This window comes from Chamaea fasciata, unplaced genomic scaffold (genome assembly GCF_029207755.1).
Source record: "Chamaea fasciata isolate MVZ Bird 193981 ecotype frontalis unplaced genomic scaffold, bChaFas1.0.hap1 SCAF_9, whole genome shotgun sequence".
NCBI classification, from domain to species: Eukaryota; Metazoa; Chordata; class Aves; order Passeriformes; family Sylviidae; genus Chamaea; species Chamaea fasciata.
In genome coordinates this window covers 5,639,580-5,648,641 of record NW_027094094.1, presented here as the reverse complement: position 1 = coordinate 5,648,641, position 9,062 = coordinate 5,639,580, and the positions used below count along the sequence as shown (strand labels likewise).

The window sequence follows — 9,062 nt, the reverse complement described above, 5'->3', positions numbered from 1 at the left end:
CTCGGCCACCTTGCGCTTCTTTGCCCAAAGAGACAGAAGATGAAAAGCAGAAACCCACTGAGTGCTGTATTGATCTCTGCAGGGCTTGTTCCCCAGGGCAGCCGTGAACTGCTGTGAACAAAGGTGCAGGACAGAGCTCCTGAGGCAGCGAACACATCCAATTCCTTCAAAACACAGAAACAGGGCTTAGGGGGAAGGGGAAAGGAAAGCAAAGCACCACACCTGCTGCCACGCCACGTTAAGATTATTTTATTATAGCTGGAGAGATGCTACATCAGCTTCAAGCAGTACAAGAGTCAAGCAATTCAAGTGAAAAAAAAAGCTTGCCGTGAAGCTCCAGTAAGTGCACTGTGGGGGTTCAAGTTTTTATCATCTCCCCCCCCCCCCCCAAAAAAAAAAAATTAAAGTTCATGCTTGTTAGTGCTCCTGAGCAGCTGCATTTTTTTAAATGGCACATATTTACATTCATTCCATGTCATAGTGCATTTACACACAAAACCCAATGATTTTTTACATTATTTTTACTTGTTACATTCATCTCTTCCTCTTCAAAATTCATTACAAACCATGTATCAAAATTCTATCCTTGTTTTATGTCAATTTTTTTTCTCTGACAGAATTTTATGTTGTGTGAGAAGATGAAATGCAGGACATTTTCTAGTCCAAAACTAATCAAAGAAAGAGGGAAAAGCCAGTGGAAGGCAACTGTAACTTGTGTACTCATCACATTCAGGAAGATGATTAATGGTCACAGAGAGCCATGAAACTGACCTTGCAGAAGACAGGGGGAAAGCCTTAGTTTTACCCTTTTTAAAGCAAGACAAGGGAGTCAGTATATATTTCAGCATTTAATTTCTTCTTAAACATGGGAAAATGAGAGCTTTTATTTTTATTATTAATTTTTACAATCACAGCTGTTTTCCTAATGTCTTCAGTGGACAGAACTAAGAGTTTTGTCCACATATTTGAGTGTTTATTTATGCACTTTTTCAAAATATTCTTTGGAACCTTCTGGGCTTGGTTTGATCTGTCAAGAAAAGAAAGTTCAGTTATTACTTGGTACAGGTACAGTAAAAAAATCACAGATTTGACACTTTATCCAAGAAAGTCCATGCATACTTTATAAAAACAGTAATCTATTTCTGTTTCTGCACTTGGTTGAGAGACAAAAGCCTAGTCATGTACAACTCCTACTTGAAAATTCTAAGTATAAACCACATTTTTCCTGTTAAATTACAACGCATTAAATAAGTAGGAAATCTGAACTCAATTAATGGGGAGCCCAAGTAAAATTTGGAGTTTTGAACACAATTTCCATCTCCTAAAAGGAATCCATTAACTTTTTTCAGAGAAATCCCACACTTAGTATCAGACAAACAGGCTAAATCGGCCCAATTGATAAAAGCCTCGCGTTTAGCAAACAGGCACGGGATTCAGCCAAGCACCTCCCATCTGAGTGGATCCCAGCCCTTCAGCCAAGCACAAAGTGGCCAGTGCCTGTCTTTAGGAGGATTACATTCAGCAGGGAGCAGCCCTCACCGTTGGGGAGTCTGGAGTCCAGTTGGCCGGGCACACCTCCCCGTGCGTCTCCACGAACTGGAAAGCCTTCACCAGGCGCAGCGTCTCCTCCACGCTGCGCCCCACGGGCAGGTCGTTGACGCTCAGGTGCTTGACGACCCCGTTGGGGTCGATGATGAACAGACCTCTGCAATGGAGCAGGAGTTTAGGGAAGGCAAATCCAAGTTCCAAGGCCAAACACAAGGAACCGGACGCACAGCTTCAGCGAGTCAGTCCTGTTAACTGTAACTCCTAAGTTACAGGCGTCAGTTGGGAGCGGAACTACAGCATTTGGTGTCTTGTTTGTTAGCAGAGTGATCCACTGCTGTGGTACTGTGAAATTACTAAGTATGCATAGAGACTGTCCAATCCAGGCAGACAGAGCAAAGGGAGAACTCCATGTTCCACCTGTAGCTCAAAATTGAAAGCTGGCATCCTGCCCACGTCTTTTTTGGTCAAATCTGTAGGTAATGAGTGACGAACTGCTTGTGCATTATGCTATTAAATTAAATCCTGTTGCATACAAGTATTTATGAAAACCAAAGTCCATATCTTACCTTACTAATTAACTTAATCTGTCAGTAAACAAAAGTTCCTGATCCAGGAACTGAAGGTCTCCAGAAGACACCTACCCAATCCACTTCATCATGGGGACTACTATGGAAAAAAATTATCAAAAATTGCCCTTCTATGCTGCTCTTTTTCCTCAGTGATATGGAGTTCTCCCCCTCTCTCAGAGCAGAAGAGCTGCCTTTTCCCTCATACATTTTCAGAGAGGCCTGGAGCCATTCTCAGCTTCATGGCCAAAATGGCCAGGTGCCCTTTTCCTGGGGTGGGATCCAGCCATCCTGCAGCAGGAGACACCTCACAGTCTTCACCTGATGCCATTTCCCCACAGGAGGGGACAGTGTGCCTTATGTTAGGCCGGGCTGTGTCACAGCACAGCTCCCAGCAGTCCAGCCTTACCTCAGTGCTATGCCAGGTCCCTCCAGCAGCACCCCATAATCACGGGAGATCTGTTTGGTGAGGTCCGACAGAACTGGAATATTCATTTTGCCCAAACCGCCGCTCTGGAGAACAGAGTAATATTCCACTTGGTTACAAAAAGCTCCACAGGATCATCCTTCCTGAGCTGCTGGATTCCATGTTCTTGAGGGCCCAGGAGCAACAAACACAACCACAGCCTCTGCCCCATGAAAGTGTGTGTGGTGTTGCTTGGGTTTGCTTTGTTTTATTCAGGAAAAGTTTGTTTCTTTGGAAAGCGAAAATTTCTTTTGCACTGAGCATTTTAGGATTGCTTATTTTGGTGGTAAGAGGCTACCAATGGCAACAGCCATAAATTTCCATAAAAACTTCCTTTGTACCCTATTCAGGAGCTTTGAATAGAAAAATTTCTACTGCATATTTAAGTATTAAATAGGATGAAAATGGTGGGAAGTGTTACAAACCTGTGAACAAACAAATTTTGGAGCACACATCTGATGAGGAACTGAGGGAGGTGAGGATATTTAGCCTGGAGAAAAGGAGGCTTGGGTGACCTTATCACTCTACAACTACTTAAAATTGGGTGTAGCCAGGTGGGAGTAAGGCCTCTTCTCCCAGGTAACAAGGGACAGGACAAGAGGAAATGGTGTCAAATTGCACCAATATCGAATATTATCAAAAATTTCTTCACAGAAAGGATTGTCAAAAATTGGAGCAGGCTTCCCAGGGCATGGGAAAATATACCTATGGATGTGACAGATGAGGACATGGTTGGTGGTGAACATGGCTATGGTGGTGGTGAGTTGGACTTCATGATCCTAGAGGTCTTTTCCAACCTTAGCAATACTGTGATTCCAAACACAATGCTCCTACCGAAGTATGTCAGAATTCTGCTGCTCCATTCAGTGCACTTTTTTTTCCTTTGGTTTTGCCTCCCACAAATCAATTGAAATACTATTTGAAGAGTCGAACAAGATTTCTTTCAGTTTTGCCACATACTGAGACTGCAAGAGAGATAAGCTCTCTAACCTTGAAACAAGGCTGGAGTTTGTTGGCTTTGCTATTCTTGGCATCATCAGTGAATCACTGTGTAATCTCAGCCACTCAGACTCCGATCCTGCAAACACTTGCCTGCAACAGAGTTCCCTGCACAGAGCTCTGAGCGCAGATGTCAGAGAAACCAAGGCTTCAGCTTCTCTGGGTGTCAGTTTCCTGCCTGTGCCACTCTGGAATTCTTTCCACTCTGTGCAGGGTGTTTTTGAGTTTGGCTTGTGGGTCCCTTCCAACTCAGAACAGTCAGTGCATCTGTAAAATATTATGTGCACGACTGACATACCCTGAACACCTCTGGGATAAAGCTGTGAAATCAGGCCACAGTCAGTTTGCTGAGCTTTCAACAAAGCACACAGAAAAGAAATACGCTTTGTCAGGCTCAGCCAAGGTGTATTAAATCCAGCAAACTCTCCTCCTACCCCTGCATGTTCAGTGGCGCCAGAAGGCACCCAGACTGCAGCACTCCTGCACACTGCTGTCCACTTCTGCACCTTCCTGGGACACCTGTGGTTCTCTACAACTACCTACACCAGGGAGATGCTTTATGTCATCAAAAGCATGTGTTTTTATATATATCTGAAAGAGGCTCCTCTCCAGTAAAAGGCTTTATCAGTTTCCTTTCCTGAAGAAAGCAAAAAACCTCCACTTGTACTGCAGGAGCAGAACCCTTCCAGCAAGTGAGTTATTGACACAAGTGCACCAGTAAACTGGTGGTTCTTCTGATTCCATCCTGAAGCCACCACTGTTTTAACAGTAATGACTGAACAGCTGCTGCTCCTTTTCTGACAGTTTTTGGGCATTATCAGCTGACACAGGCACCTCAGGACAGTGATAAGTAAATTGAACATTTGTCTTTTGAGATAAATGTACAAGGATACTATGTTACCAACAAGGCTATCACCACAGCAAAACAAGTTAAAAACCCAAACCAAATAATTAAGAAAAGAGAAAGAAAACAAAAGACAGAGGTCAGAATTATGTCATCAAATGCAGAAGTTGACTGCATATGACTTTAGGAAATCTATTAAAAATCAGTGTTGGCACAATTATTTATTCAACTCCTCTCCTCTGGAGCTGTTGTGAAAACAAACCAAACCAAAAGAGAAAGCCCTAAAAAGATACTCAATTCCTACCTTTCGTGGTGTGTTTATCCAGGCCAGATGAGTAAAATGAGAGTCCACTGAAACTGCCACCACATCACAGTTCACGTCACGAAATTCTTTTGCTTTGTCGCTGAAAGCCACGATTTCCGTGGGGCAGACAAAGGTGCTGGTGGGAAGACAAATCAGGCTGTAATAATTCTGCCATCTTCTCTAGAGAAGACTCTCTTGGGTGTTTCTAGGCACGAATGCAGCACAGGGTTTTCTTTAGACTGATAATTTTAGCCTGCTCAAGATTAATTTTGATCTCAAACCAACAGTCATAGCCACACAGCTGGCACACAGTTACCTTCTCTGAGTTCCAGACATATTCCTTACAAAGACAGAGAAACTGTCTCTACTAGAGACTCTCCAGAGAGTTTTTGGAAACCACGGCAGAAAGGTCTGCATGTTAAACCCTTCCCCATGTGCCCACATGCACCAGGATGCTCTTGGCAGTTCAAGTCTTCTGAGCAGACTGCCCCCCATCCTGTCATGCTTTGCCCTGAAGTTGTGTCTCCGCAGTTCTGCTGGCCTTGCTGCTTCAAGGACAGAGTCTCCAAGGCAGCCGCAAACTGCAAGGCAATGCCCTCACCCCTGGGATGTGACTGTAACAGGAACCACAGCCAGCTCCTGATGCAGTCCCCGCAGGGAGAAGATGCTCTCCAGCCACCCTGTCCGCTGTTTTAACACGCAATGGCCACGTGCCCTCAGTCTTATCACTCACGCTCTAGAAACAGGCACATCTGTCCTGCAAGACTGGCTCAAATGGGGCAAAACCAGAACGACCTGCAGCGCCTGTGATGACCTTCAGCAGGGCAGAAAGGCCCGTGGGGAAGGGGAGAAACCCGCACTCACAAGTCCAGGGGGTAGAAGAAGAGAACCAGGTATTTCCCCTTGAAATCATCTAGGCTCAGCTCCTTGAACTCTCCGTTCACGACGGCCGTTCCCTTGAAGTACGGGGCGTGCTGGGTCACGGCCGCGGCGAGCCGCGAGGAGCCTGCGGAGGGGAGAACGCAGAGCTGCGGGCCGGGCCCGGGGGCGCTCCCGGGGCGCGTCCCCCGCTCACCTTCCCGCACTTACCGAGGCTGAAGTGACGGCGGGCGCAGGCCGGCGGCTGTGCCGTCCCCCTCCTGGCGGCGGCGGCGGCCACGGGCACCTGCGGGGAGAGGCAGGGTGAGCCGGCGGCGGGGCCGGGCCGGGCCGGGCCGGGCCGGGCGATCCCGCGGGCGGGCCCCGGCTCACCGCGGCGCGGAGCAGCCTCCCCAGCGCGGCGGCCATGTCGAGCGGCGGGCGGAGCGGGGCGGGCCGCGCCGCCGGGGGCGGGAACCCGAGAGCGGCGGCGAGGGACGCAAGGGCACCGGATCACGGAATCGGTCGGGCTGGGAAAGGCTTCTCGGACCGGGGAGAGCGACCTACGGCTGAACGCCGCCGGGTCAAGCAGACCACGGCACCGAGGGGCACGTTCAGTCTTTCCGTGAACACCTCCAGAGACGGTGACTGCACCACACCCCTGGGCAGTCCATTTCAACGTCTAATCACCCTTTCTGTGAAGAAATTCTTCCTGATGTCCAACCTATACCTCCTCTGGTGTAGCTTGAGGCCATGTCCTCTTGTCTTGCCATTTGTTACCCGGGACCAGAGCCCGACCCCGACCTCTCCTGTCAGGGAGTTGTGGAGGGACAGACAGAGCCTCCCCCATCTCCCTCCACTGCTCCTCACAGGACTTGTGCTCCAGACCTTTCCCCAGCTCCGTTCCCTTCTCCGGACCTGCTCCAGCACCTCAGTGCCCTTCCAGAACTGCGGGGCCCAGAGCTGGACACAGGTTCGAGGTCTGGCCTCACCAGTGCCATGTCCCCCCCCGGCGCTGTGCCCGGGCTCAGCCCGTCGTCCCCGGCCTCGCAGGGGTGGGTGGTGTTTGCTGTGCTCAGAAACCTTCCACATACGCGCTTCCAGGTGGCTCTGACATTATTGAACTCACTCGGGTTACAGTTAGAGAATCACGGGATATTCTCAGTTGGAAGGAATACACAAGGGTCATCAAAGTCCAGCTCCTGGCCCTGCACAGGACGCCCCAAGAGTGACACCGTGTGCCTGAGAGCCTTGTCCAAACACTTCTTGAACTCTGGCAGGCTTGGTGCTGTGCCCACTTCCCTGGGGAGCTTGTTCCAGCACCCAATCACTCTCTGTTTTTTCCTAAAACGTGGTGGTTTTTCTAATATACAACCTAAACCTCCCCTGACTCAATTTCAGGCAGTTCCCTCGGGTCCTGTCAGTGGTCACCACAGAGCAGGGATCAGGCTTTGCCCCTCCTCTTGCTCTCACAAAGAAGTTGCAGACTGCAATGTGTCAATGTGCTGTCCCCTCAGTCTCCTCCAGGCTGAACAGACCAGGTGCCACTCTTCATACAGCATCCCCTCAAGGCCCTTCACCGGATTCACAGCTTCTAGCTTGTTTCTTTGTGTTCCTTCATCTACACAGTTAAACCAAGTTGAACTCAGTTTCTCTTCTGGGTTTTAGTCATTTCTGTTTTCACATATTTATTAATATCCATGACATTTTAGGATGGGTGAACCTTGTGAACTAGAGAAAAGTCTGGCTCTGCTGGTGGGATAAGCTCAGCCATCAGCATCGGGGGCAAAGCCAGAGGCAGCCAGAGCGATGTCAGCTACCCCTGGGATGAACTCAGTAAATGCTAAATCTACACTTCTGAACTTATTCCTGGTACTGATCCATCTGCATGGTCCAGCCATCTCTGTAATAGTGAAACCTCTGAGCCTTCAAAAGAGGTTCAAAAGAGATTGTGTTCAACCTGCCTGTTAAAGTTGATAACTAGCTGGTATTAACTCTCTACTATGCCTAGAAATTGTTTGGGGCATTATTAGTTGGTGTTTTCCAGAAGTGTGCTGAGACCTTTCTCAGGCATTTTACATCATGGCAAATTTCAGTCACTGGCACCTTGAATTTATTACCCCAGACATAGCCAATGACAGCTGGAAATGTGGCTCTGAAAATCATTTCGAAATAAAAAAAGCAGAGCAGCCAGAATAATGTTATCTACATGAAAGTGGAAGTGAGTGAACAATTTGTACATTAGAAAGTATGTCAGGTAGAATGTGGATGAGCTTTGCCCTAGTCTGCAGCCTTGAATTAGGAGAGGGAAGGAGTGATTGTGGAGAGTGTGACCAGGGTAGAGGCGTGGGAGTGCTTTGTGCCGCTGCTGAGGGCTGCAACCAGAGCAGTGAGCAGTGAAGCTGAGCCTGGGACACCTCTGGAGCAGTGGCTGTAGGTGGAGAGCAGCAAAACCATCAGCCATTACCTGGGCTGATTCTTTTCAGAGCAGTGCCGGATGGTATGACTGCGTTTGTGTCTGAAACCTGGCACATGCTCTCAGGCCCAGAGATGTGCTCACCCAGATGAGTGCCCTGGGGCTGGGAAGCAAATCGTGTGCCCAGGGGTGGCCGGGTTCCTTTCCCTCAGCAGTGGGAGCTGCATTGTGGCAGCCAGAAAAGGGCTGTTGCTCGGATTTCCTGAGGATGGCTGTCTCATCCACAGATGATTATTCACAAAACTTTCTAAGTTGATGCATTCTAAACCAATGCCCTTCCCCCCCATCCCCGGAAAGTTATATTTGTTTAAAACTCTTTGTTTAAACTCTTGGCTTGCAGGTGGGGAAATATTGCTCATGCTTTGTTATGGAGGCAATATAATGCAGCTTCTCAGACTTCTGTGCAAAAGCTTGAAACACTGCCATTTAATGGAGGGTACTTTCCATTTTGCTTTTGCAAAATGAGCATCCCGGCAATCTGAAGATGGACCTTGTCACTACCAAAGTGCACCTGATAAAAGTTGTTCCTTTTTCCTCAGCTCTGGCTCTGGCACAGGCTAGAACAGCTGCTAAACCTGGTTCTTATTGACATCCAAAGCTCAAAATCAATCTACCGAGTGATACCATATGCACATCTATTTCCAAATCTTGTTAGTTTTCTCCTTTGCCGTCTTTAAGCCTAATTCAAATTGAACTGTGAAGTTGGTGAAAGACTCTCCAGGGATTTCAGCAAGCTTTAAGGAGAAGTTGGTATACAAGTTGCAGAGTAGTCCATAAGGCACTTGAATAGATAATGGGAGATGTGAATGTTCTTTTTGGTTACGATACTTACCTGCCTGCTCCCATTTTGTGCCTCTCTTTTCCTATCTGGAAATAGTAAACTATGTCTTTCTGATGAAAAACTACAAGATCCGTTGATAAAAAATACTGGACTATGCTTGTGTGTTGTTTCCATTACCGTTTTGAAAATGTTAGATTTTAAAGAGCTCTTTGAAAGATCA

At 47.7% G+C, this 9,062-nt stretch overlaps 1 protein-coding gene across 1 annotated transcript; it reads right to left on the bottom strand.

The window, feature by feature from the left end:
• Positions 1–835: 835 nt before the first annotated feature.
• PRDX3 (peroxiredoxin 3) lies at positions 836–6,075 on the bottom strand. The gene is made up of 7 exons (XM_066190836.1): positions 5,979–6,075; positions 5,817–5,892; positions 5,592–5,733; positions 4,728–4,863; positions 2,524–2,627; positions 1,540–1,705; positions 836–1,027 (listed from the first exon to the last, which is right to left on the bottom strand). Exons 1-7 carry the CDS (start codon positions 6,012–6,014, stop codon positions 974–976), a joined length of 714 nt encoding a protein of 237 aa, XP_066046933.1. The 5' UTR covers positions 6,015–6,075; the 3' UTR covers positions 836–973.
• Positions 6,076–9,062: the final 2,987 nt, after the last annotated feature.